Source organism: Rhipicephalus microplus, unplaced genomic scaffold, assembly GCF_043290135.1.
Source record: "Rhipicephalus microplus isolate Deutch F79 unplaced genomic scaffold, USDA_Rmic scaffold_48, whole genome shotgun sequence".
In the NCBI taxonomy this organism is placed as follows: domain Eukaryota; kingdom Metazoa; phylum Arthropoda; class Arachnida; order Ixodida; family Ixodidae; genus Rhipicephalus; species Rhipicephalus microplus.
In genome coordinates this window covers 821124-849119 of record NW_027464621.1, presented here as the reverse complement: position 1 = coordinate 849119, position 27996 = coordinate 821124, and the positions used below count along the sequence as shown (strand labels likewise).

Genomic DNA, 27996 nt, shown 5'->3' with positions numbered 1-27996 from the left:
ATAGTAGAGACCAAATCACAGAATGCAAGCTCTCAGCTGCATTCTGTGTCTTCCCTCCTTTACAACGCTCAAGCAGCTGTGTGTCTGCAAGGCGTTCATACACTGGCAACAGCACTTTGGCAACTCTACTGGAAAGCTTGTACTTGTGGGCTGGTTGTGGGCCTCTGGAACTCTGTGTGTACACCAGCTCGTAGGACCAAAAGGGCATAGCTCATCGTGAGGACCGCGCGAAGAGAGACGTGAACGCTCGATGCTTGCGCCTCCACCGCTCCCACTGATACGTAGCAAGCCTCCAAGTGCGCCTGAATTGTGCGATATTCATTTGACGACGTTGCAAAAATTTTCGAACCACTGGCACACCATCAATCAAAGTTCTCGTCAAACTTGTCGACGCGAGGGGAACGCTCTCTGATAATAGGCGCGCTTCCGCAATCGTTGCTCGCGACGGCGACCTTTGATTCCAACGGCTATCGGTGATTTCATCTCGGCGCTCGGTTGACGGCGTTGAGCAACTTGAAGCGAGCGCACACGGTGAATCATCGTTCATGTAGAAGCTTGTCAACGGACGAAGTTCGCTCATAGATAACGGGCGCACTTTTGCAGACTTTGACAGCGACCTTTCATCCGAACGGTAGTCGGCGATTTCATGTCGGCTACGTGAGCGAAAGCCTGCGTGTTGAGGGTCGTTGTACTCGGGTAAGCATCGAATGCGTCCTTCGTTAACCGTGTTCCGTGACGATCACCAGACGACTTGTTATCGATGTTGTCACAGTGCGACTGTTAGATTCACTGCTGGGTTATTGGGGGTGACGCGGTGCAAGGCAACTTGGCATGTCATTCACGTGTCCCGTTGATTCCAGAACAGTTGTTGGATATTCCGCTGCTCCCGCTAACCGCCGCCTTTTTTTTTTGCCGTAGGAGGCTTCCGCTTTCGTTTAAACGCGCGAGTCCTCGAGAACTTCTTCTTGAACGAGCGAGATTCCATAACCGCGTTTGTGCAACAAGTGTCAAAAGACGGGCACAATCGTGGTTTTCGATGCAGAGAACCGAGGCGGCTCCTACTGGATTGTCGTGACAGCACCCAATGGGGAGCCTCCTTGCAGCGTGCCAGCCAATCGGAGGCCCCGTTTCATAAAACGGCCCTCGGATTACCCGTATAACCACGTGCTTTTTTTGCTTTTTGCGCGCTTCTTTGCCGGTGACGTTTGGAATGCATGAAAGCAGGAAGGCAAAGCGTTGACGTTTCGAAGGATACCAAGATGGCGGAGATCGGTGGCACGAGAGATGAACACTTGCTTTGTGAAGATCGGTGTTTTTGTGCGATTTTGAGCCTCTTTCTCGCCGATCGCGCTGACAAACTTATTTTTTTTCGGGCATTTGGGGATGGTTTTCCGCCAAATCGGTTTGGTACGGCATAGAATAGGCACTGCAGATGCCGAAATGAGTGATTACCAAAAATCGATCTTTTTTTCGTGATTTTCGCGAACTGATCCCCGCATCCCCTTTTAAACGTTTTGTTAAAACCGAAGTTCAATGCGAGGGAATGATGTCTGTATGTTCGTATCACCGTGTTGTTGACGGCTTGTAGTGGCGATGTAGGGTTCTTTCTTTCGGTTTGTGACGCGGGTATCATACTCATCTCGACGGCTGCGTCAACTAAGCAACGAACCCCGTTGTCGTAGTCGGTAACGAAAAATACCAAGGGATGACTTAAAGGCAACGCAGAAGCACTGGTCACCCTCAGCGCTTGTCGCGGTCTTTTCCAGAGCGCACGCAGGGTGGAAGCATTTCCGAACTGCTGATAATACCAGCATATATTTTGCTGCAGAGTCTGTGATAGCGACGTGTTTGGCTCGCTTGCATTTCGTGCTGTCCTACTTGTACGCAAAGCTGATAACGTCTCAGTCGAGAAATATCTGTACGCATTTGCTGAAGTTGATCCTGAGCCTGTTGTTCTCACACGGCAGCCAGTGATGTGGGCATGGTGACTGCCATGAGCTGATCAGCGAGCTCGGCGACCGCAGGTAGGTCTTTCGGCTCTGACGCCTCAACAACCAAGCAAACACTTGACGGCAGCTTTTGCAGAAAGAGTTTTTGAAATAGTGCTCCATCTATGCTGTTCACTGTTTCACCACGCAATAGTTGCTTGAGCCGCAACAGTAGATTTGGAGTAGGATCGCAGAGGTTCGTGTCTTGAAGCAATGGCTGTAGAGGCTGCGATTCGGGGGCGTCACACGGCGGATGAGAGTTTCTTCTAGCGTTACGTATGCTTTTACAGCAGGTGGGTCGAGAAAGAGATCTAGTACTTCATCACTGGCTATGGGTGGCGGGAGGCTGCTTACGAGGTAGTGACTGCCAACTACCGTATTTACTCGATTCTACCGCGCCCGCGATTGCAACGCGCGCCCGGTTTCCACGACGGAAAAAAAAAAAAACAACTAAAACATCGATTGCAACGTGCACCCATTTTTCTCATTGGCCCGCACGATCACACCACTCGGGAAAACGACTCCTTTCGAGAGCGTCTTTCATTTAAATATGAGGTACGGGGGAAGCTTGTGCCTATCTGACGTGAAATGGAGCATTGCTGTCACTAGTTTTACCGTGGCCCGATGTCGGCACACAAACTTGCTTCGCCCCCTTCTCCTCGACGGTTGTGGTGCCAGGCATGCCGAATTAAAGAGGCGTCTGATCGGCATTCCCGATTTGCCCAAGCAGGTAGCCAATGTTGTGCCGCAAGTTTAGGACGAACCTCTGAAGACTGTGAAGCTTCTCTTCGTACTCCTCCGGCAACTTCCGGCATATGCCCATTCGCCTTCGGGGGGAAAAGCCTTTCCTCTTGATAAAGTTAGTTAGCCAGCACCTGCTCGCTTTAAACTGGCTCCGCATTAGCCCTTTTTCTAAGGCTAACTGCATAGCCTGCACTTGGAGCAGTTCTGTCGTCACGGGCTGCTGTGCCGCTCACTGCTTAATCACATACTCGCCGAGCAGCTTTTCAATTTGTGGAAACCGACCCTGCTGTGGTCCACTGAAGCCTTTGCGTGAATCTTTGCTGTCGACAATATTCTGCTTTTGTTTCCGCCAGTCCTGCACGCACGTTTCGGGAACTCCAAACGACTGCGATGCGGCCCGATATCCGTCCGTTTCGGCACACGCGATAACTTTTCTCTTAAAAGCGGCATTGTGGTGCCCTCGTCGAGTTTTTGGAGTCGGTTCTACCATGCCGTCGATGCTAATGCACTACAAGATGACGAACTCCTCAGCACACGTACGAAGTGCCGCACATGAGAAACACATAGGCAGAAATGGCCGACGCGCCATGTCGACGCACGTAGGGGGCGGCCATTTTGGAAGTGCCGATGGCAATAGAATGACTGTAATCATTTTTTTTTCGTACTCGATTCTAACGCACATGCGATTTATGAACTCGCTTAACAGGAAAAAAAGGTGCGCGTTGGATTCGAGTAATTACGGTAAGCTTACACATGAATAAACCAGAATGCAGGGTTCGCAAACCAAAAAAGTGGCAAGTTACCGCCAACTGAGGAGACTGTCCGCCTAGCGTCCCTTGTGGATGTCAAACTGATAGCGACGTCAATGCTCAACCCCTGCGGCTGCACCCCCATTCTGGGTCACCAATGTTGGAACGCTCGGCCGAGCTTGGTGAGCAGGTCGCGCAGACGAGATAAGCCTCACACCTACCAAACAACAACTAACCTTTTATTTCCCTTGAAGTGCATGAAGAAAAGTCATGTGGTTCCTCGTTCACGATATATAATTATTCAGAAGATCTTTGGAGGTGTTAGCGGGGTGGGGGGGGGGGGGGCAATGTACCCTCTGCGTAATTCATGCCGGTGATAGATATCAAAATGGTTTATGAAAAATAATGCTTTGGAATACGTGCGACTATACACATGAATCCAGATAAAACTGATAATGCTGGGTATGGGTAGATAGGACCTTAGGTCAACAATGAAAATGAAACTCAAATATATTTTGCGCTTTGGACTCACTCGTACTCAAACTTGCCAAAATATTACTAGCCTGGACCCACTCAAACTCGAATTTATGGCTCGATCTGAGTCTAAGCCAGTCCGAGTGAGTTTACCGACCTATGCTGGACCTAAGAAACAAAAGTTGTATCAAACTTTTTTATTTGATGGTCTTGCTCTTCCTTTCACCCACCCACCCATTCATACACACAGAAAATTACACACACATGCACGCACACATATAGTGAAATCTCGGGAGAATGAACCGCACATTAACGAACGTTTCAAAATAACAAACTTTTAAAAATACCGCGCCGACTGCTTATAGTTTCAATGTAAAACTATTTCGCTACTACGTACTTCAGAATACCGAACACTTCAGAATAACGAGCAATAATTTAGTTCTGTGTTATATTAACAACGCCTTAGTACTACGAACTCATGTTCTGAAATCCGTCGTGACCACCGGAGCGGTACGCAAGCAGACGACAAAGCGAACGGACGCCTTGCTTCTCAGAAGTGTGGCAGTTTGAGCGTTGGTATGACATGACGATAGTTATAACGAGAGAAGAGAAGGACGACAAAGAGCGCTCATGTCCTTCTTGTCTCTTTGTCGTTGTTCCTGTTCTCGTGCTATAACTATCAGCTTCTCAGAAGATGCGCGACAGTGCGGAGGTGGGGAAAAAAAACGAAAGAGCAACCTTTTTTTTTTTTATTGAAGCGCCGACGCTGCAGGTTTACAAGCGCAGAAACGAGGGCAACACGGGAGGGCAAGGTCAGCGAGGCAGAGGGCAGAGTGAGAGTGGCGGAGCAGGAAGCATAGGCTTGGAAAACCTGAGACAGCGAGGAAGCAGAAAACAAAACGCGAGGAATTTTTTTTAGCACTTTTTTCTTCTTCGGAAGAGGCGATGACAGCTGCCACGCTTCAAGTTTTTCTTTTTTTTGTCACTTCTACATGTGCTCTAGGACTAGGAGGCCTTGTTTGTCAGTCTTGTTCATCTCATTTCGGTGATTAGTTATCGCATCCGCAAAACAAGTGGGCGTTGGCGCTGTGGTGCTACTACGAATCAGTTCGTCTCTGCTTGCGACAAAGAAGCGGAATCAGTTTTAGCTAAGCGAGAAAGTGGATATTCTTCGGCAACTGAAAGGTAAAAAACAGGCTGTTGTGACCAAAGAACCGAATCGCACCACACGAACGTGGATGAGGTGGGGCCCTTCGCACTGCAAAGTTTGTGCTGCAAGTGTCAAAAAAAAAACAAAACTGACTTCTTCAAAGTAAACGTGCATTTTCTGGTGTTCACTTGTGCAGTAGTTTTTTTTCTCGTTAAAAACGAGTTCAAGGACCCACTGTTGCAAAGGTATGTCATTTTAGTCGGGGCGAAAATAAGTATTTATGGTTAATTTTTGGGTTTTCACTATAACGACCTTTCAAAATAACGAACGAATTGCCGTGGCCCCCTAAAGTTCGTTATACCGAGATTTCACTGTATATATATTAAGGGGGCAGACTGGTCTTAAACATTTCTTTGTTTGTTTCATCAGTGATCTTGATCGAACTATACAGGATTATGCAGTTTTCTCTACTGATTTCAAATATTTAATTAGTTTTCCTGTAACTCATCTTGTTCCTGGGATGACTTAAGTTCACCCCCTATTGTTTATTCCAGCCATAAAAAAGTGCCTAATTAAACGTGATATTCAAGATATGCCACATAGACTAATGACTATAGATTTAAAGTATGCAAGTTTTTGTTTTTAGGCCGTTCTTGGTTATATTACAGCAAAATAAACGATCCATTTTCAAAAGCAGTTGGAATTATATTACAATTTTAGTGAGTAATTAATTAAGAAGGCTTGTGCACTTGCATTTTACACACGTACACATTGCCAAAAGAATTATTGTTGTACCTGCTCCAGCTGCAGAGATATTGAGGCCTAAAAATTGAACAGTCATAAATTTAGTTTTTTGCAAAAAAAAATGGAAAAAACTGAAAACACACAGCTTCTTCAAAAAACAACAATCATGGTGCGCATGTTTTGCAATCGCCATAAAGGTGCTCATAAATTCATAGCAGAGCTAACACGGGTGCCGGCAAATTATAAGGAAGCCTTGAAGTCCGTTTCCTTTTTTTTTTTTTTGCAGGTTCTGCATGTTAACAGCCCCATGAATCTGGACAGTTAGAATGACATTACAAAAAAAATTGCCACTATCTGGTGTGTGAAAATTTGCAGAGAGATAGAAAAATACTTGCAGAAACCAAATATGTCAATTTTAAAAAATGATTTTTTTGTCACTTTTTTGGTTCCAAAGACCAATCTGCCCCCTTAAGTAGAGAGAGAGAGAGAGAGAGAGAGAGAGAGAGAGAGAGAGAAAGTAGCATGAAAGAGCAAGCATATTCGCCGTCCCTCCAGGAACAGGAAAACTTTCTGCCTATGCACACGGTCTTTATTGTAAAGAAGAAATTCCAAAGTAACAAAAATTAATAAAATTTAAAACACTACAGTCAAGTAAACATAATATGGTTTCAGGTTTGCATGTAATACCCTGCTCCAACACCATTTCTCGCTCACACTATTCCTTAGAGAAAAGACAACAGGGTCCTGACTGTTGCCGTAACCCTAAACCATTGCCTGTCAAGTGTGACCCATTAGATGGTTCTACCCAGAACTCTCGACTCGTCGGGCAATGCAGGCCTTATGATAACTCAGCTGTTTTACCTGTCCAATGTACAGGAGCCATATTGCTTAACCAGTAACAATAAACTATTGGTGCCCTTCAGGTGACCTAACCAGCAAATGTAAAGTGTTGGTGCCCTTCAGGTGACCAGGGACGTGACCTGAAGGGCATCAACACCACTCGCTAGAATTCTGCATTTTTGTCCATTGTTCACTCCTCAAATGAAACCAGACGTCAGTGAGCCTGTCTCCCATAATTTGCTAAACTGAGCATGGCAGCCATTTGTGAGTGTCACGAATCGAGGGAACAGCTATATGTCTTCCTCAATTCTTTAGCTAATGTGTGCTGGGCACATCAGACTGAATGTCCGATGCAGAGAGATGATGATGATGTTTGATGTTTTATGGCGCAAGGGCCATTTCACGGCCAAAGAGCGCCAGTTCATCTTACTAAAATTATGGACAATGATTGTGATAAGCGGCTGTATAAGGGCCATAAAATTCCTCGCAGTAAGGCGGGTAAAAACATACAAGTAATAAAATCATGACCATGCGGTGAAAGGTGTGTGTGATGTGAATAGATGACAAAAGTTGGTGATAATAAAAGACGATGGTGCATATGTATGGCATTAGCACAAGTGCCTCCCTCGTTCATACCCTTGCGTCCAAGGGCCGTGAGGCATGTGCTTTCTTGTGTAGCCACCGCAGCAAAACCTCTGGAGAGGTCATGCTACGGTATGCTCGGGTATATGACATGAAAGCTATGAATTTCTTTTAAAAACGCTAGCAATGATTTATAACTAAAAAGCGGTTCCCTACCGACAAACATTGCAGGGTGTAAGGGTATATGCTGTCGGTATGGTAATGGAAAGTCTTGTTTTCTTACAGTGTCCAATTGTTTGCACTCGATTAAAATGTGAAGGACTGTCAATGCTTCACCACATCTGTCACACAATGGTGGATCGCCACCGGACAAAAGGTGTGTGTGTGTCGTGTATGTGTGTCCTATCCTGAGTCTCGTTAGTATCACCTCTGTATAACGCGATTTCGATACGGGCGGCCAATGACCAAGGTGTGGCTTAATAACGTGTAGTTTGTTTTGTGTGTGCGTATCCCACTTGCTCTGCCAGTATACTCTGAGGTTTCGTTTGAGGGATGGTTTAAGATCGAGGGCCGGGATTGATATTGGTGTAGGGGCAGTGCTTTTGTGCACGAATGCAGCGAGCTGATCCGCCCTCACGTTGCCTTGAATCTCACGGTGCCCTGGCATCCAGCACACTACAACATGTTGTTTGAGTGTGTAAAGTGTGCATAATATAGAGTAAAGTGAGACAAGGACTGGGTTTTTTTGTTTTTTAAGACTGTGCAGAGCCATTACCACACTTAGGGAGTCTGTATAAATTACTGCTTTTTGTATTTGTAATTGTTTGATGTGTTTAGCTGCCACAAGTATCGCGTACGCTTCCGCTGTGAAGATACTTGTGTGTGGATGTAGTGGACCAGCATCCGAAAAGGATGGGCCTACAGCAGCGTAGGACACAGAGGAGTTAGTCTTGGAGGCATCTGTGAAGAACTCAGGACATGTGTATTTGTGTTGAAGTTCCAAAAAGTATGTTCGGATATGGGCAACAGGTGCATGTTTTGTAACTTCTAGGAAAGACACATCGCAGTCTATAGTCTGCCATTGCCACGGTGGCGGATATGCTACAGGAGCCATTAAACTATGTTCTAGTGAGATTCCAGTTTCCTCAGCTAGACTCTTCAGGCGAATAGAGAAGGGCTGCCTCATCGAAGGCCTGTTTTGAAACAAAATTGAGCTCGACAAATCATTATTAGTAGAGTATGAGGGGTGCTTCTTGTCTGCTTTCACCTTAAGGTAATAAACAAAGGACATGTAAGTTCTCTGCAGATGAAGCGACCACTCATTTGACTCAACATAAAGGCTTTCTACGGGGCTGGTGCGAAAAGCACCCGTAGAAAGGCGGATGCCCAAATGGTGCACGGGGTCCAGCATCTTCAAAGCACTTTGAGTCGCGGACTGATAAACAACAGCCCCATAATCTAAGCGGGTGCGAATGAGGCTTCTATATAGGTTCATGAGACATTGCCTGTCACTACCCCACCTAGTACGTGACAACACTTTTAAAACATTCATGGCTTTTAAACATTTTGTTTTTAGATACTTGATGTGCGGTACGAAGGTCAACTTGTTGTCCAAGATTAATCCTAGGAATTTATGCTCCGTATTAAGGGGAGATGCGGGTCGAAAAATCGCGTTTTTTGCGAAAATTTCCACTTTTGAGATATTGCTTCTAAAATCACTTTTGATCATTCAACTATCATTTCCCCAAAGGTCATAGCTGAATTCAAACGAGAAAGTGGTAAAAAGTCGATCTGCACTAGTGAAGGTAGCTGCCGAAGTCGCGAATTCACGCATCCGACGGCTATTTTTGAAAATCCGCCACTCGGCAACACGATGACGTCCGCCATCGGGGTTTGTTCGGTGGTGTAGATCAAGGCTCCTTCTAGTGTACAGGCGTCCCCCTAGTTTCGTATTTTAGTGAGGAATTTCACAAAACAGTCGTTTCCAAGTCGGTTTGCAGCCAAGCTGCAGCCGCTTCGCGCATCTCTACCGGTCACATGGTACGCTACCGAGGCCGCCATTGGCTACATCTGATCGGCCTCGCTCGCTGAGCGCTTGCGACGATCGGCACTTGCCGTGCGTTTCTACGTTTTTCCGAGTTCACCATGGATAACTCGAAGAAGCGAGACTTCCGAGCACGAAAGTTTGCAAGCAAGAACAAGTACCAAGGGCGTCGACGTAAACCGAAGCGCAAAGCAGCGGTAGAAGAATGCGAGCCGCGGGCCACTAGGCCTAATCAAGGCAGCGGGGATACGGCGGCTTGCGGGAACTTTGACGAAATCGACGCCGCGATCAAGTTCATCAGCGCATCAGAAAAAAAGATTGAACAGTTCGAAAGCGAAAGAACGAAGAGTGTTTGTGGCTCTGTGAGCGGAGTATTTTGTGACATCGGCGCACTGACATCGATGGTAAGCCGTGCTGTTTGTCCAACATGCCACACCGCTGGACTTGTCGTTCGCGACACCGCAAGTAAACGTAAGGGCCTCTCTTCGTTCCTCGAGCTGCACTGTGATAACAGTGAGTGTCCTGAGTCAGTGGTTTCTGCCGCGCATAGTTAGCGGCGTGTTCTGCCGGAAAGACATCCCACCGATGCCGGTGATGACTGGAGCTACCGAAGCGGCAGCTCGCGTGACAGCTTCGCTGTCAATGTGAAGGTAGTTGTGGCTGCGCGTGCAATAGGCATTGGGCATGAACAGCTGTCGCGTTTTTGCGCTATTCTTGGACTGCCAATACCTATGCATCATAAGACTTTTATTGCAATCTCCCCTTAACAGACAGACGCTGACCGTTCAGTTCAATGTCGGGTTCTGAGTGCATGCCTCTCTTTCTGGAGAACAGGACACACGTGCTTTTTTGTGGGTTCAGTCGGAATCCGTTTTCCTCTGCCCATTTTGAGAGCTTGTTTAAACCTAACTGAACCTGCCGCTCACACATTGCCAGATTGCAAGACCTAAAGCCAAGCTGGACGTCATCCACATATGTACAATAAAACATATTGCGAGGGATGGTCAAGCGCAAGGAATTCATTTTTATAAGAAAAAGTGTGCAGCTAAGTACACCACCTTGTGGAACGCCTGTTTCCTGGACAAATGTTTGAGAATGAACCGTGCCCACTCGGACACGGAATGTCCGGTTTGACAGGTAACTTTTGATTATATGAAACATTCTTCCGCGCACGCCAAGGTTGGATAGGTCTCTTAGAATTCCAAAACGCCATGTTGTATCATAAGCCTTTTCGATATCGAGGAACACGGAGAGAAAATATTGTTTATGGACGAAGGCGTCTCTGATCTGTGCCTCGATACGAACAAGGTGGTCTGTCGTGGATCTACTCTCTCGAAACCCGCACTGAAATGGGTCGAGCAAATTGTTTGTTTCAAGAAAGTGTACAAGTCGGCAGTTTATCATTTTTTCGAAGACTTTGCACAAGCAGCTTGTAAGTGCAATAGGCCTATAACTCGAAGCTAAAGAAGGGTCCCTGCCCTCTTTCAAAATGGGAATAACAATAGCCTCTTTCCAGGAGGTAGGAATAGTGCCAGAAGACCAAATAGCATTGTACAAACAAAGTAAGGTTTTTCGGGTTTCGTTTGGTAGGTTCTTTAACATTTCATACATCACACGGTCAGAACCTGGGGCAGAAGTACTGCAGGAGTTCAGAGATGTTCGGAGCTCAGCAAGACTGAAAGCTTGGTTATATCCCTCGTATCTAGTGGATTTGTGTTCAAGTTTCTGCTTTTCTATTCTTGTTCTGTATTTTTGGAAAGTGTCAGTATAGTGGGACGAGCTGGATACCTGTTCGAAGTGTGCACCGAGGAAGTTTGCCTGATCTTCCAAGGTATCACCCTGAGTGTTTACGAGTGGAAGTGTGTGTACTTGTTTTCCTGCTATCCTATGAACCATGTCCCAGACTTTAGCCTCCTGTGTGTATGAATTAACCCCTGATAAAAACTTCTTCCAGCTTTCTCTTCTGGCCTGCCGACGCGTTCTCCTGCCTTGAGACTTTATTTTCTTGAAGGTTTCAAGATTTTCGGCTGTCGGCGAGTTCCGAAGCAGCCTCCAAGCTCTGTTTTGCTGTTTGCGCGCGTTTCGGCATTCAGAGTTCCACCATGGCACACGTCGTTTTCCAGGGTGTCCATTTGTTTGTGGGATGCATTTTGTTGCAGCATCGATCAAAAACGCCGTGAAGTAGTTCACCGCAACATCAATGTTCAAAGTACGGATGTCATTCCAACCTAGACTAGCAATAGTATAAAACTGTTCCCAGTCGGCTCTGTTTATGAGCCACTTGGGAACACGTGATGGACACTCAGTTACTGTCGTGCTCAAAACTACGGGGAAGTGGTCACTTCCGTACGGATTACTGACGACTTTCCACTGGAGTAGAGGCACAAGAGATGGAGATACTATGCTCAGGTCTATGGAGGAGTAGGTGTTATTGGCGAGATTATAATAGGTTGGTTCTTTTCGGTTTAGGAGACACGCGCTCGACGAGAGAAGGAACTGTTCGATCAGTCGACCTCGCGCGTCATACCGAGAGTCTCCCCATAGCCTGCTATGCGCATTAAAGTCTCCAAGGAGAACATAAGGTTCCGGAAGTTCATCAATTAAAGAGTGTAAATCACGTTTTTGTAGCTGATAACTAGGAGGAATGTAAATCGTGCAGATTGTGATCAGTTTATCAAAAAGAACCGCTCGAACAGCCACTGCCTCAAGGGATGTTTGGAGTTGTAAGTGTGTGCATGCAATTTCTTGATTCACTATGATGGCAACACCTCCGGATGATGTCACGGCATCAGCACGGTCCTTTCGAAAAATAACGTATTTGCGAAGAAAATTTGTGTGTTTTGAATTAAGGTGTGTTTCTTGTACACACAGCACTTTTGGTGAGTGTTCGTGTAGGAGTTCTTGGATGTCGTCAAGGTTTCTGAGAAGGCCCCTGACGTTCTATTGTATAATTTGAGTTTGGCAGTAGCGGTGACCGGCGATAGACGCCCGTTCTGACGTGTTCATCTGCATTTTTCACAGGACTCGGCGGCCGACGGAATCTGGCATCGCAAACATTGGGATTGCGTCATGATCTGAGACGCCCCTGCCCCCACCTGTTATCGGCAGTTTGGCAGTAGCGGTGACCGGCGATAGACGCCCGTTCTGACGTGTTCATCTGCATTTTTCACAGGTTCGTCCCTGTCCTGCCGCTGATACCGGTGGTCCTATTCTCTGGATAGCTGGTTCTGCCGCACTGACGAGCGTGGTACCTTGCAACGCCGGCAACTGCTACATTATTCTTCTTTTGGATGTCCAGGACTCGGCGGCCGACGGAATCTGGCATCGCAAACATTGGGATTGCGTCATGATCTGAGACGCCCCTGCCCCCACCTGTTATCGGCAGTTTGGCAGTAGCGGTGACCGGCGATAGACGCCCGTTCTGACGTGTTCATCTGCATTTTTCACAGGTTTGTCTTCACACATTCACACAGTGTTTTCCTTTTCCTATTTTTCTGCTGGTTGCTGCTACTGCCAAACTTGTCGTCGTAGTCATACTTTTCGAGGTGTATGAGAGATGAGTGTTTCTGGGGAGGACATATGCCTTGCTTGCATGCTTACCCTAGAAACTACTGATGCTAAAGTGAAATGCAAAAAGTGTGGTAATTCTTATCACATCGAACAGTGCTCTGGACTGACTGAGCCGCTTGATAAGACGAGAAGTGGCACCAATTCTCGCAAAAACTATGTGTGTTCCACGTGTAAAACTGGTGCGCCATGCGTCGGTGCAGGTGCCGCTGCTGCGGCTCGTCAGGATTTTGACTTTGCTGTTGCTTTTGCGGAGTTAAGTCAAAAACTTGATTTTCTAATGCCACTAAATGAAAAGATGAACAGCATTGAACAGGCAGTGCAAACAATGTCTGATCATTTCGATACCATTCTGAAGCGATTGGACAGCCAAGATAAACAAATTGAGCAGCTCCGTAAGAGAACTGAACAGTTGGAACGAGCAAGGCCTGACGAGGAACTACACCAGATAAACTCTGACTTGAATGACCTGGAAATGCGTAGCAGGAGCCGAAACTTGGAAATTCATGGGAAACTTTTCAACGAGCACGAGAATCTACTCCAAAAGATAAACGAGATAGCCAGGATGATCCAAGTTCCTGAGGTCAGCGATCACGACCTTGAAGCTTATCATCGCCTTCCGGCGAAGGCAAATAAGACCCCCGCCATTATCATACGTTTTCAAAGCCAAAAGCTGAGGGATATGTGGCTGCAGAAAAGGCGATTACTAAAGGAAAAGGATGCAAACATATACTTTTCGGAAAACCTAACGCGCAGGGCAAGAACACTATTGTGGACTGTGAAGCAATGGGCTCGCGATAATGGCTTCCGTTACGTGTGGTATGCAAACGGGAAAATCTTCATCCGCAGGAAAGATGGCGAACCGTCCCATGTTGTCAGGGACGCGAGTCAGCTGGCTAATTTTACTGTGGTTAGGCACGTCAGCACATAATATGTGAACATCACGTCAAAATGGCTAACAATAGATTCGTGTTGCCTTGCAACATTCGCAGCGTCATGCCTACCGATTGGTTGGGCTCATCAGTGAAATGTTTTCATTTGAATGTACGATCACTGAACAATAAGGCTGATGAACTGCAAATTTTGTTAGACAGTTTTAACCTGTCTTTTGATTTCGTCATGGTATCTGAGTCATGGCTGAGCAGTAGCTTTTGTTTGCCATCATTTTCCACATTTGCCGTCAATCGTAATGTGGGTCGTGGTGGAGGTGTTTGCATTTTCGTTAATAAGAAAATCGAATGTGAATTGATCTCGGAACTTTGTTGCATGTCATCTGCTGTTGAGGTTGTTTCTGTATTGGCAAATAATACCGTTTATTCAGTGTTCTACCGACCACCCAGTGGAGATGTTGACGTATTTTTTGAGTACATTGAATCATATATTTCTTTTACTTCTGCGCATCACTATGATGTCATTATGGGCGGTGATTTTAATATAGACATGATGTCTAATTCTGCCCATGCAATTGATTTTGATGTGCTGTTAAGAAGTTTTGGCTTCAGTATTGTTACTAAGCTTCCTACTCGTATAACTACTAACTCAGAAACACTGATTGACCTGTTTATTACTAATATTAACAATTCTGTTATACATTCAGGGGTAATCTGTTGCGATTTAAGTGACCACATGGGCATTTATTTGTTTTTTCAGAAAAAGCAGCCTAGATCTAAACACACATGTACCCCAATGGTTCAGTACGTCACACCTAATGCTCTTGAAAATTTTCACAGTGAAATGTCACTTATGTCATGGAGTGATGTGTTCAATGAAACTAATGCAGAGGCAGCTTATGAAAAGTTTCTTAGTAAATTCTGCGGTGTTTATAATAGGCACTTTCCGCTAAAAAAGAAACGTACTATGAAAAAGATAAGAAAACCTTGGATATGTAATGAACTTCATACACGCATTAAACAGAAGAATAAACTCTATAACACATACATTGCCTCCAAAAGCACACAGCTGTTTCAAGAGTTTAAAAGCTACAGAAACAAGTTGACCAGTGACATCCGAAATGCCAAAAAGCGATATTATGAAAAACAATTCGAAAATTCATTTCGGCATCCTGATAAACTATGGAAACAAATCCGTTCTCTGGACGCTAATTTCATTGAGGATACGCATTTCGACAAGATCACTCATAAAGGAGAAGATTACACAGGGGAAAAATTAGCTGAGGCATTTAGTTTGTACTTCGCAAGAGATCATTCTACACCACATAACTCACAAGACACCCCTACTGCCAGATGTTCATCTACTCTTTTTCTTGAACCAGTAGGTGAGAGTGAAGTAACGCAAACGTTTCTTGAGCTTTCAAACAGTACGTCATGTGATTTAAACAACATACAAATTCGTCCAGTAAAATATGTCATTGAATTAATCTGTGTGCCGCTTACACATATCTTTAATTTGTGCCTGCAAACCGCTACATTTCCTTCGGCTATGCAAATAGCAAAAGTAATTGTGCTTTACAAAAAGGGAGACAAAAATGACTTTAGCAATTATAGGCCAATTAGTATCCTTCCTGTTTTTTCTAAATGTCTGGAAAAAATCATACTGAAACGCATGGACAAGTTTTTACAATCTAACAATATTATCAATGATTCTCAGTATGGATTTAGAAAAAACCGTTCTACGGAAATTGCTTTGATTCATCAAAAAGAATATATTCTTGATAAATTAGAAAAAAATAAGTTCGTGTTAGGCATTTTTGTAGATTTTACCAAAGCATTTGACTGCATAGTACACAGTATCTTATTTAGAAAATTGGATTTATGTGGTATTAGAGGGCACGCTTTAGATTTAATAAAATCTTATTTATCTCATCGGAAGCAGTACGTTCAAATCAGCAATTTTCAGTCCAAAACGCGTGATATTACAGCCGGTGTGCCACAGGGCAGTATACTTGGGCCTCTTCTCTTTAACATTTATATTAATGATATTGCGAACATTGATGATCAATCCAGGTTTATTATTTATGCGGATGACACTACAATCCTTTTGTCAGCTGATACACACAATGAGCTATCTTCCCGTGGTAACAATGTATTAGGTAAGCTAGAAGTTTGGACAAAGGAAAATGCACTGTCAGTTAATGTAAATAAAACTAAAGCTATAATTTTTAATTCTATTAATAAAAAATCTGATACTTTAGTACATTTGCTGTATAAATCCCAGCCAGTTGAAATTGTCAGGTCAATAAAATCACTAGGAGTTTATTTCACACTACATTTGCAATGGAATGATCATGTCCACAACATTTTATTAAAAGCATCGAGAGCGGTTGGTATACTTTGGCGACATAAATCTGTTTTACCTTTAAAGGCAAAGCTTGCTATATACCACGCTTTATTCCTTTCACACTTGAACTACTGCACGTTAGTGTGGGCGACAACGACTAAAACTAATTTAAGAAAAATTTCATCACTCCATAATAAAATCCTCCGTCTAATTTACAACCTTCCTCACAGACATACAACAGATCACTTGTTTAGTGAACATGAAATCATCAATGTTTACCACCTATACATTTACAGGCTTTTACGCCGCTATAAGATCGAACAAAAAAAACGTTCATTTACTATTACAGATATCGCTTCCATGATACGTTATCAATCAAAGTACCCTCACCGTCATCAACCACCTTGGATGCTTCCTCGTATAAGAACTAACTATGGACAACAAAAAATTACTTATCAGCTACCGTTACAATTAAACAGGTTATATTCATCAGGTGTTAACATAGCAGATATCACCCTTTCTCAACTTCGCCAATATCTTATCAACACTCCTGACAATTAAGACCTTATCTTCAAAGTTCGTAGATAACAATTAGGGAAAACAATAAACAAAAACACAAAGGATGAAAATGCGGTCACCGCTGCATGTAAATAATATGTTTAATGTATTCGTGCTTTACATATTGCGACTTTTGATTTATATTACTATATATGTTTATTGCACTGTGTCTGTGTGGGTTTTTTTTTTTTTCTTTTTTAGTTTGAAGGCTTTATCAATTCTAATTTTGTTAATGTTGTGTATTCTTGTCAGCTGTGGTGTTCTGTTGCCGCCACCGCCACTGCCTTATGTACATTGGGGGGTGAGAACTTAGTCAAGCGGATAATCGCTTTTATTCTCACCCCCTCCATCAACTGTGTATTGGTGGAAATAAAAACCATTATTATTATTATAATTTGAGTGTTCATGGTGAATGTAAAATAATGCTGTGTGCACGAAAAACAAGTGGCTGTTTAGACGGGGAGTTTGAGTTCACTTAACAGGGCCATCACCAGGCCCTGTTATTTGCTTTTTTGTTTTCTTGGCGCGCTCCAAGGAGCCACGCCGCTCTTTCGGCACCAAGGGTGCCGACGTATCCATTGCCTCCTCGGAGGCACTGGATGCCCGCACGTGCGGGCTGTTAGTTTGGATTTTGGGCCTCGCCTTGTGAGGGGAGGCCTTGAGACCCGAAGACTCTGGAGTCTCCGGTCTCTGTTTGAGAGTAGGCGGTGTAGCCTGGGCTACAGCCGCCTTGGGGGCAGGTGCCACAGCCGACGGCTCGCTCTGCGCGGGCCGAAGGGGTGGCGAGGGCTGGTGCGGCGGTGCCCCCTGACGCGCCGCATCAGCATATGTAGGTCCATAGAATGGAGCGACTCTTCGCCATGCTTCCTTAAACGTAATGTTCTCCTTCACCTTCAATGTAATTATTTCTTTTTCTTTTTTCCAGTATGTGCAGGAGTGTGAATATGCGGCATGGTTTCCTTCGCAGTTCACACAGTGTGCCGGTTCTTTGCAGTTCTCGGACACGTGGCCTAGGACTCCACATTGTGCACAAGTCTGGCGTCCACAACAGGTCTTAGAGCCATGGCCATACTTCTGGCATTGGAAGCAACGACGAGGATTTGGTATATACGGCCTGATAGATGTTTTCGTGTACCCTGTTTGAATGGAATCTGGTAGTTTACTGGATGCAAACGTGAGTATCAAGTGTTTCGTTGGAATTTCCTTATTATCTCTTCTGATGATAATTCTCTGTACATTATTGACATTTTGGCTCTTCCACCCTTCCAAAAGTTCAGTTTCGGTGAGCTCAAGTAAGTCTGCATCAGATACCACTCCGCGAGTGGTGTTCATGGATCGGTGTGGTGTTATGGTGATCGGTACGTCACCAAACGTTGAGAGGCTGTTTAGCTTTTCATATTGTGCTTTGTCCCGAATTTCTAGAAGAAGGTCTCCGCTCGCCATTTTGGTTACTTTGTATCCAGCCCCGAGAGTTTCCGTAAGACACCTGGCAACTACGAAAGGAGATACGGTCCTGGCTTGCTTTCCGGTTTTTTCACAGTGAATGACGTGGAAGTGGGGAAAAGTTTCTATTGGCTGGTTGAAGAGTTTTATGTCGTCGGTGCGTACCCGCTTTAGGCCGGTACGATCAGGTAGTAGAGGAAATGCGCCTTGCATGCCGGTCTTATTTTTGTTCAGCAGCGTTGGCGGCCACCCACCACGGAGCCCAACAAGGGGACGCTGCAAGTTTACAGGTGCTGAAAGCTTGCAGACGTCAGCCGTACAACACTGCCATAACCCAATGCGCCTAGACCAAGGTAGGCTATTTGCACAGGGTTAACCCTTGCCGCCAGGAAAATTGGAAGTATACAGAAGAGAGTAGAAGACAGGAAAGATGTAAAGTGAGAACAAAAGACGAAGATGTAGGGAGAGAGAGATAGGAAAAGGCGACTGCCGATTTCCCCTGGGTGGGTCAGCCCAGGGGTGCCGTCTACGTGAAGCCGGGGCCAAAGGGGTGTGTTGCCTCTGCCGGGGGGCCTTAAAGGTCCAATCACCCAGCGTCGGCTCAACCCCCAGGATCCCCTTTTCCCCGGACACGGCAAAGCCACGCACGGCTAGGCGTGGGAGGGAGTAGAAACTCCCCCGTTAGCTCGGGTCCGTGGTGTCGCTACACACCAAACGCCTACTTGCGCAGGCGCCCCTGCGGGGTCCGATGCAGAGAGAAAATAACAGGCAAGGAGGACTTAGATGATTTATGATTTCTGAAGTCACTGTAGCTAATCTGCATTTAACAGATAGGTAGCATGCATTATTAGCAATTAGATGAAACAGGTACCTTTTGCAGAATACAGTAAAAGCTCGTTAATTCGACACCCGTTAATTCGGAAATTCGGGCGGCTCTATTGGTCCCGGCCAAAGTGCATGTTAATCTATGGGACCAAACCTTCGTTATCTCGTCGGAATTCGGCTCCGCACCGCTTAATTCGGACAAATGCTGACGGCTGCTGCTACACAAAAGTGTGATAAAGCAGCGCTGGCACTACTGGAGTGAAACCGAAACCTGAGTGACATCGCCATCATCATCAACTAGTGGGGGCGACCGCAGCGTCACCGAACGTCGGCGTCTTCTTTCTTCTCCATTCAGCGCCTCCGACGCCATTTTCCCTTGTGTTGTCGTGTCGGAACCATCTCTTCTTGCGGAGTTCTCTTTTTCTTCCATTGTGACCGTATTTGCATGCCACCACCATCGTGCGCTACAGTGATGGCAACGCCGAAAAAGCGGCAGAACTACGACGCGAAGAACTTGGCGACTAAAGTGGAAATTTTGGAAGCACTGAAAAACGGCAAATCGCGACAGCAGGTTATGACCAAGTACAACGTGAAGCGGAGCACGTTGGGAACGTACGAAAAAATTAACAACAGATTCGACAAGTCTTCGAAAGCGAGAAGTGTCATGCCTCTAGAAAGCGGTTGCAAACCGCAACTCATCCCCAGCTCGAAGAAGCTTTGCTCCGGTGGATTACTGACTGTCGCAACGCGCATCTGCCTTTGAGCGAACCTCTCATCATAGCGAAAGGTGAGAAGTACGCTGCAATGATGAACATTGAATCTTTCAAAGCGTCAGAAGGGTGGTTTGCGAGGTTTCGAGAGAGACACGAACTTATCTTCAGGAGTGTGTGCAGCGAAAAGGCCAGTGTTGACGAAAGCGTGACCGCCGAGTGGAGAAATGTGAAGCTGCTGGAGCACATCGCCGCATATGAACCACGTGATGTGTTCAATGCAGATGAAACTGCTCTATTTTTCAGAGCTCTGCCCGACAAGACGGTGACTTTCAAAGGGGGCGCGTGCATTGGTGGCAAGAAGTGCAAGCAAAGGATAACTGTGCTTCTTGCCGCCAATATGACTGGCACGGAGCGCTTGCCACTACAGTCAAACCTCAATATATTGAACACGGATATATCGAATTATTGCCTATATCGAACGGTTCCTATATCACGCGGGAAATCGCATGCATTATTGATTTTTTATTTCGAACAAGGTTTGACATATAATGGATATATCGAACTCAGCCACCCCAAACCGCCCACGCTCCATTGACAGGCGGCGAGCTTTCCCGCAACTCTCGAAAGTAGCGGTAGAGCGGCGGGCGTTTACGAATGCTGCACACATCGATGGCGCCGAGAGCGCCACTTTAACGTAGCGGCGTACGCACGCTGCAGCCTTGCGGTAGAGGTTCTTGAATGAGGAAAGTGAAGAGAAAAGAGCGGAGCTGTTATTTTCTTTCAATACGAAGGCCCCGACACGGCTTCGCGCGGGGGAAGGGGAGTGGGAGGTAAAGATTAAGGAGGAAAGTATAAAAGGGAGAGGATTCAGACGACTGTCTCGAACGCCGCCCGCGCTGCCGCCGGGAAAGGGAAAGCAGTCAGGCGAGCCGGCATGGGCGCAATATGTGCGCGCTTACACCCGGACTCACGCCGCAGCCTTGCAGCTTACAGTCGTTGCAGTCTCTATGGTGTCGACGGCACACTGCGCACTTGTTGCAAGCTCCTCCCCCGTAGCATCAGCAGGCATCGGTCGTTGTGCTCGCAGTGTTCGTGCGTTCATAGTTAGGCCTGTTGCGCACTGTTCGGAGTTGGGCCTGTCACGCGCTGTGCGCGCAGGCCTAACTCTGAACGGTGGAGCTTACGGATGTGGAGACTGTCGCCGAAGCTACTGCTGAGCAGCCGAATGAAGACTCTGCCGAGGTGGATCCCGCAAGCGCTGATGGTGCCTCGCTCCCGACGGTGCCCCGCTCCCGACACCAGCTGAGGTCGTAGCTGCCTTGCCCCTTGTTCGCCGCCACTGCGGCGCGATTGAAGACACCGGCCTATCACTTATGGATTGCCTGGACTATATTGAGGACGCAGTCATCAAACACACCATGGCCCCCCAAAAGCAGGCTACTCTTTTTCAATATTTTAAACCAACACAATAAATACTATGTTTGAGTCTTCAAGTGAGTATTTACTGCACCACGCTTGAACGGTTCGTTGGTCGTTTTCAGCAAGCTGTTGACGCATTTTTTTCTCGTGATTTTTTTATATCGAATTCTGGATATATCGAACTATTTCGCTATCGCCGCGCCGTTCGATATATCGAGGTTCGACTGTACTTGTCGTCGGGAGGCGCTAAGCCACGTTGTTTTAAGAACGTCAAAAGCCTTCCTGTCGAGTACACAGTGAACAGGAAGGCATGGATGACATCGGACATTTTTCGCGGCTGGCTGCAGCAGTTGGACCGGCAGTTCAGGTCGAAGGACCGCAAGATAATTATGGTTTCTGACAATTGCAGTGCCCATAACTGTACAGTCGAACTGAAGAGCATCAAAGTAGTTTTTTTGTCGCCCAACACTACGTCTGCTCTTCAGCCGATGGACCAAGGTATCATTCACTACGTGAAGTCGAAGTACCGCAAGCACCTGCTAGAGCGAATGATCCTATGCTCAGAAGCTGGAAAGTTGTATCAAGTGGACTTACTCGGCGCAGTGCACATCATCGCCCACGTGTGGAAAAACACTCCGCCGCAAGTCATCGCCAACTGTTTTCGGCACAGCGGTTTCGTGAGGCCCGATCATGCAGCAGTAGCTGAGGATAGCATCGAGGAGGTGTCAGCAGAGTCCACCGACGATGACTGCCCGACTTTCGATGCTGTCCTTCCCACAGATGTGACCTTTCAGGACTACATCACGATTGATCATGGTGTCGCCACAAGTGGTCTCCTGACCGATCAAGAGATTATTAATGATGTCACGGGCGCCCATGAAGACCACGATTCCGACGAAGAATCGTGCGAGGAGATACAGCCACGACCTCATCGCACCTCACGGGAAGTCTCGGAGGCGCTGTTAATTTTAGAGGACGCTTGCCTAAACACTCCCGACAGCTTGTGTGCTGTTGGCTATTTGGAACAGTTAAGAAAAATTGTGATGTCAGCCGGAATCTGCGCGAAAACGCAGATGAAAGTGTGGGAATTGAGGCTAGCCCGCTGCCTTTGCGCGGGCTTTGCCGCCTTTTCTGCCGTTCTCATGTCCCGACATGTCTGCCCTCCTTTGCTGTCTGCCGCGCTGGGAAGGGCAGAGTGACATTTAACCCCCTCACCCGGTAGCGAATGTTGACTGTGGCGCCGCGCGCGGGGACTCCCGAGAGGTTTTCGGGCGCTGCGTCGGGAGCGGTCAGATACTCTCCGGGACAGCAAACGGTGAGCCACGCAATCTTTTCCGTCCGTCGACTCCCGTCGCTCGGGGGCTCGTCGGACTTCGCTGACGGCGCCTCGCGCCCGAAGCGAACGCTCACCTTTTGTTGCCCCGCTGCGTACGCACGGCCGAGGAGTGGTACGGTGTCCTAGTGCGTGGCCTAGCTACGCCGACCCGTCTCCCTTCGAAGCCAACGCGAGCGCCTTTGCCCTCGCTCGAGCAACCGGGCCTTGGTCCCGGTGTCTCCGTGGATCACCTTTACCGTGGAGACGTGCTCGTGGCACCCTGTGTAGTACTTTGTGCCCGTGGCGTGGACAAGCCTACTTGCTTTCGCGCCGCGCCTTTTTGCAACGGGCTGTACTGCGTTTGGTGTTGCCACAATAAAGTGTTGCGACTTTGAGCAGTATCGTGTTCTCGCCACAGCGACGGTGCCCTGCGTGCCCTGCGGCTCGCTAAGACCGGACCCACGCTGGTGGCCGTACTCCTTGGGGATACGTGTACACCACAACAATTACAAAATACTTTTACAAATAAAGGTATGCTTCTGCAGCTTGATTTTAAATGTTGTTTTCCCTGTTCATTCGTTAATTTGGCATTCGGTTAATTCGGACAGTTTTTCTGGTCCCGTGAAATCCGAATTAACAAGCTTTTACTGTATATAAAAAAAACATCTGCATTCCTCTATTAAACCACCACTAACAAAACTTGCATAATGTTCATTCCACTAGAAGAAACATTCGTTTGTATAAACTGCTCAGGAAGACTTACTCTGGATCGCATGCCTTTAAATTGTCCAAAAAGAACAGGCAAGTCACGGGCTTTTCGCCGTGTGGGGACCATCGATGAAGGCACCTGAAGATGAAACATGAATCAGAAGGTCAAACGTCAATGTAATGAAGTCATGCTTGCAGCACTTAAGTCAAGGATCCCATGAACACACCCAAAAAATACCCTCAGAAGTTTGTAAAATAGTTCTGCATTTTTTAACAAGCCTACTGAAGCACAGCAGCCAAAGAGAAGAGCACAATAACAAAGTTATAGCAGAACACCACTACACTGAAATCTCATTTCAACGAAATAGCATCTTACACGAAAATAAGCTCGTTCTATCTGAAAATTCATGAAAAGGTATATTCCTAACACTGTATCTATTGTAATACCATTCTTTATTTACTTAATTAACACTGGTATTTCGTTACATTTGGGTTCTCTACAGCCTTGCAGTTATGTAGTTTTTTCCAATGCACTGAGAACCCTACTGCTGCAATAAGACAGCAACTTGGGTGAGTTGGTTTTGATTCATACTTTAGTGCAAAAGCGCATCACGACAAGACAGAAAGGCAAAGGACTATACACGCAAGCGTTCACGTGACACTGAACCAATTATTGAGCCTCACACATAAACATAAGTGTTATGCGGCATACATTGCCACTGCTGTCTTGTCAATGTAAGACAAAATACTGAAACTGTCGCACAAAAGCACATTCCTTATCCAACAAATCAACTGAAGCTTGGCTGACAATGTTCTTCTTTAAAAATATGATAAGCCTCTGAACTATTTCAGTGCTTGTGGTAATCAAGGAAGACCCACATGACTGACATTGCATAGCAAGATTACATAATGCAACAATTACATAATGCAACATTTCCTTTAGTGGTGGAACAGGGTGCATGGGTTAGAGAGCAGTCCTAGGAGCAGGCAAAAGTGTGTTTTATAGCAGGCTTGAAGCACTGAGAAAGACATCTTGGAGTAGGCTTTAAACAGCCAGAAGAATCTCTTTGACCAAGTTTGGAGCCGTCAATGAGAACACACAGAGCAGATGTACCACGCTGGCACTTGTGAAGCAACATTTGTCCAATGCTGCATTTTTCAAACACTACGCTAATTTGTTCAATGATCCTATTTTTGACACACTCGAATGACTTTTGCCTTTGCCACCATGTCCCGTGTAAATTACAAATTGATACAACACCCCACACGTATCGTACATTTTGTTCACGGAAAAAGTGCTCGAGAGGAGGCCATAATGCAGCTGAAGCAGACATCACACGAGCCAGGCCGTCTTTGTCGCTCGGAGGGCTCATGCATTAACATTATCCCACTCGGGACGAGTCGGATCAGAGAGGAAACACGAGGCTCATCTTGAACGAGCAGTCAAAGACCCGAGGATGAGGGGGGTTGTCGCTCGAGCAGCGAGTGTGAACTTTGCTTCTAAGGGTGTGGTCACGATCGCTGGAGCGCAAGCTAGCTCATCACTCATCACAGCCATCAGCTTGCAGCTCAGTCACACTTCCATGTGCTGTGCTTTCATCCCGAAGACACTGTGTACGAAGTTTTGTTCTCCCTGTGATCGTGAGTAGACTTGTGATCGTGAGTAGTGTACACGGAGTTCTTATGCTATATGTCATTCAGGAAAAGTTACTGTGGGCTGATAATACAGTCAAATCTCTTTACTACGAACACCGAATTAACAATTTTTTCAGATTTACGAATATTTTGAAAATCCCCGCCAGATTGCCTATATATATTCAATGTAAAAATATTTCAGAACAACGAATTTCAGTACAATGTATATTTCAGAATAACGTGCATAATTTATTTGCTCGCCTATACGCAAGGAACATCAGTATTACGAATTTAGTTAAAAGTAGCAGCACCGCAACTCTCACGTAGCGCAGTAGCCGCTGTTTTTTTCCATGCACGGAAGCTATCATCATCACCGTGTTGAGAGCCGACTGCTAGCGCCACCACACAGGTATGGTTTGATGTGTGGCAGCTTAGCAGGCCTAGCCTCGTTGCCTCGTCCTTCGTGCCACGCACGTGTGAAGTCTGCTGCGTTTTGTTGTCGTTCTTTTTTTCTTAGCTTTCTGCAAAGTGTTTGGAGACCCGACGATGAATGCACCAGGTGACAGCGCTAAGAAGAAGCGAAAGCAGTTTTCCCTGCAAGAAAAGGTGGATTTGTTGAGGGAACTTGACTCTGGCAAAAAGCAAATCGACCTCTGCAGGGAGCGTGGCATTGCCCCGTCGACTGTCGCGACCATTTGGAAAGACAGAGAAAAGATTCTGAAGCTTCACCGAGAGTCACAATTTGCACCTACGAGGAAACGGTTGCGCCTGGGAAATTTTCAAGATGTCGACCAAGCTGTGCTGACCTGGTTTAAAGATGCCCGGCTGCAAAACATCCCAGTGTCTGGCCCAATGCTTCAAGAAAAAGCCTGCGAGTTCGCCGACGCACTTGAAGTAACTGGGTTTGATGCAAGTGCGGATTGGCTTTTTCGTTTTCGCCACAGAAACGGCATAACCTGGCAGGTAGTCTCAGGTGAAGAAAAGGCTGCGGACAAAGAGGGTGCAGATTCCTGGCGGAACGATCGTTTCCGAGAGGTGGCAGAGTCGTACTCCGAAGACGACATTTTCAACGCGGACGCGACCGCGTGCTTCTACCAGCTCTTGCCAGATCAGACGATGCACTTCAAAGGTCAGCAGTGTAAAGGAGGCAAGAAGTCGCATCTCTGCGTGACGGTCTTGCTCTGCTGCAATGCGTCGGGCACGAAGAAAATCAAGCCGCTTGTCATTGGAAAATATGCAAAGCCTCGCTGCATGAAGAACGTCGTATCCCTACCGTTCGACTATTGTGCGAACAAGCGTGCCTGGATGACAAGAGAATTGTTTTCGCAGTGGCTCATCAAACTCGACGAACAAATGAGGAAAGAAAATAGAAAAATTCTTTTGATCGTCGACAACTGTTGAGCCCACATTGTGAATGTTCGCTTGACGCACGTTCGCCTGGAGTTTCTGCCACTGAACAACACGTCGTTGCTGCAACCACTAGATCAAGGCATCATAAAGAGTGTTAAGGCGGAATTTCGCAAGCGCCTTGTGCAGCGTTTTATTATAAATCTCCGCTTAAAGCAGCCGACATCAGTCAACGTTCGTCAAGCGGCGGAAATGCTGACGGGAGCTTGGTGAAACGTGAAGACGTCAACAATCCGTAACTGTTGGCGAAAAGCAGGCCTAATCAAGGCGCCTGCCCAAGTTGAAGACAACCTGGAAGAGGATCACAGCAACCCAGGAGACCTGTGGACTGAGGTTGAGGAACTGTTGCCCGACGTCTCTTCCTTCGACTGTTGCCCGACGTCTCTTCCTTCGACTGTTGCCCGACGTCTCTTCCTTCGACGACTAGTGAAGAGCGACAGCGCAGCACTAATGTCGGCGGACATGACAACCGAGGAGATTGTCAACAGCGTTCGCGACGTCTCCAGTGACGACAATGACGACGACGACCCGAAGGAAGAGGACTCTGTATCACTGAACACTGAAGAGGATGAGACCATATCGCACTCGGATGTTTTAGTGCACATGAACAAAGTCCGCACCTACATTGGTCGGTGCAGTGATGTGCCCGATGAGGTGCTACGTAAGGTGGAAGGTGTTGAGGCGTACTTAATCAGCCGTTTGTGCTCCACGCGTCAGAAGAAAATCACAGATTTCTTCAAATAAAAGAACTTTTGAAGTGTGTGTAATTTTTTTTGTGTGTGTTTGCTTGTCGGCGCACACGGCAACTGCCAAGGTACGTCATGTTCGCTCCTAGGTTTGACCTCTTGCTTACAATCGAAGTTTTTCATTACAACGATATTTCAAAATAACGTACGAGTTGCGGCGGTCCCACTTGATTCGTTATATCGAGATTTGACTGTAATAAAACATCCGAACTTCAAAGAGAAGCTTGCCGACATTCATAATCAACATGGCGTACATTGGCTTTGTCAGGGTAGAGGTATGCAACGGAGGTGTATCCAAATGTGATCGCAAAGCCGGTAAAACAGCCTCTCAGAAAGTGAACGATCAAAAGAATAAATTTTCCATGCTATGAAGAAAAACTACTCATCTCTTCGTTTTTACTTTTTCTAATCGTCTAAATGGGTTGTGCTACCGTTTTATTGTTAAAATGTGGTAGCAATTTATTTATGAGCATATTTATTATGAATTCACAAAATCTTCAGATTAGTCTAAATACTCTACTCGAAAGCATAGTTTTTATCCCGCTGAGCCAAATAAATGCTTTTTCTTGTTCCATTCCTCCCCATTATTACTATATAGTTAAACCTGGATATAACGAAATTGACAAATTCCCGGAAAAATTCGTTATAAAGATGATTTTGTTATATAAAGGTGCGGTACATAAATTCGGAAAATAAACGCACAAATTAAGCAAAAGGGGGACAGAAGGCACACCAACCCAAAACACTTATTTTACAGAAAAAAAACAGCGATATTATTGCGATACCAATTATAAGGACACTATCAGCAGGTTTTTGCCGTCACCGCCATGTTACGTAACATGTCCAAATTGATAACATGCCCGCACATTGCAACTTTCACGAGTGGGTAAAAGTAAAAGCGTGCAAGCGCTTTTAAAGCAAGGATAAAATGAGTTGGCCCATCCCTATCGCCTGGAAAGTGCATAAGACACCATCTCCCACATGTTAGAACTGCTGCCGGATGTTGAAACAGAAAGTAAACCACCCATCTTGAATGACCATGAATGACCAGGGGGGGGGGGGGGTCACTCGAGTAGCAATAATGAACTTGGATTTTAAGAAGGGCGGT

At 46.1% G+C, this 27996-nt stretch overlaps 1 protein-coding gene and 1 long non-coding RNA gene across 4 annotated transcripts in view; one reads left to right on the top strand and one right to left on the bottom strand.

Annotated features, from left to right (window-relative positions):
- Positions 1–27996, bottom strand: part of LOC119176980 (enhancer of mRNA-decapping protein 4) — a 311927-nt gene that overhangs the window by 192570 nt on the left and 91361 nt on the right. For all 3 annotated transcript variants that reach the window (XM_075884808.1, XM_075884809.1, XM_075884810.1), the window contains exon 9: positions 23156–23239. In XM_075884808.1, coding sequence (XP_075740923.1) covers positions 23156–23239 — 84 coding nt within the window. The remainder of the gene's footprint in view (positions 1–23155; positions 23240–27996) is intronic.
- On the top strand, positions 12351–12704 carry LOC142788228 (uncharacterized). Its single transcript, XR_012889298.1, has 2 exons — positions 12351–12487; positions 12614–12704. It is a non-coding gene; the product is annotated as an uncharacterized LOC142788228 (long non-coding RNA).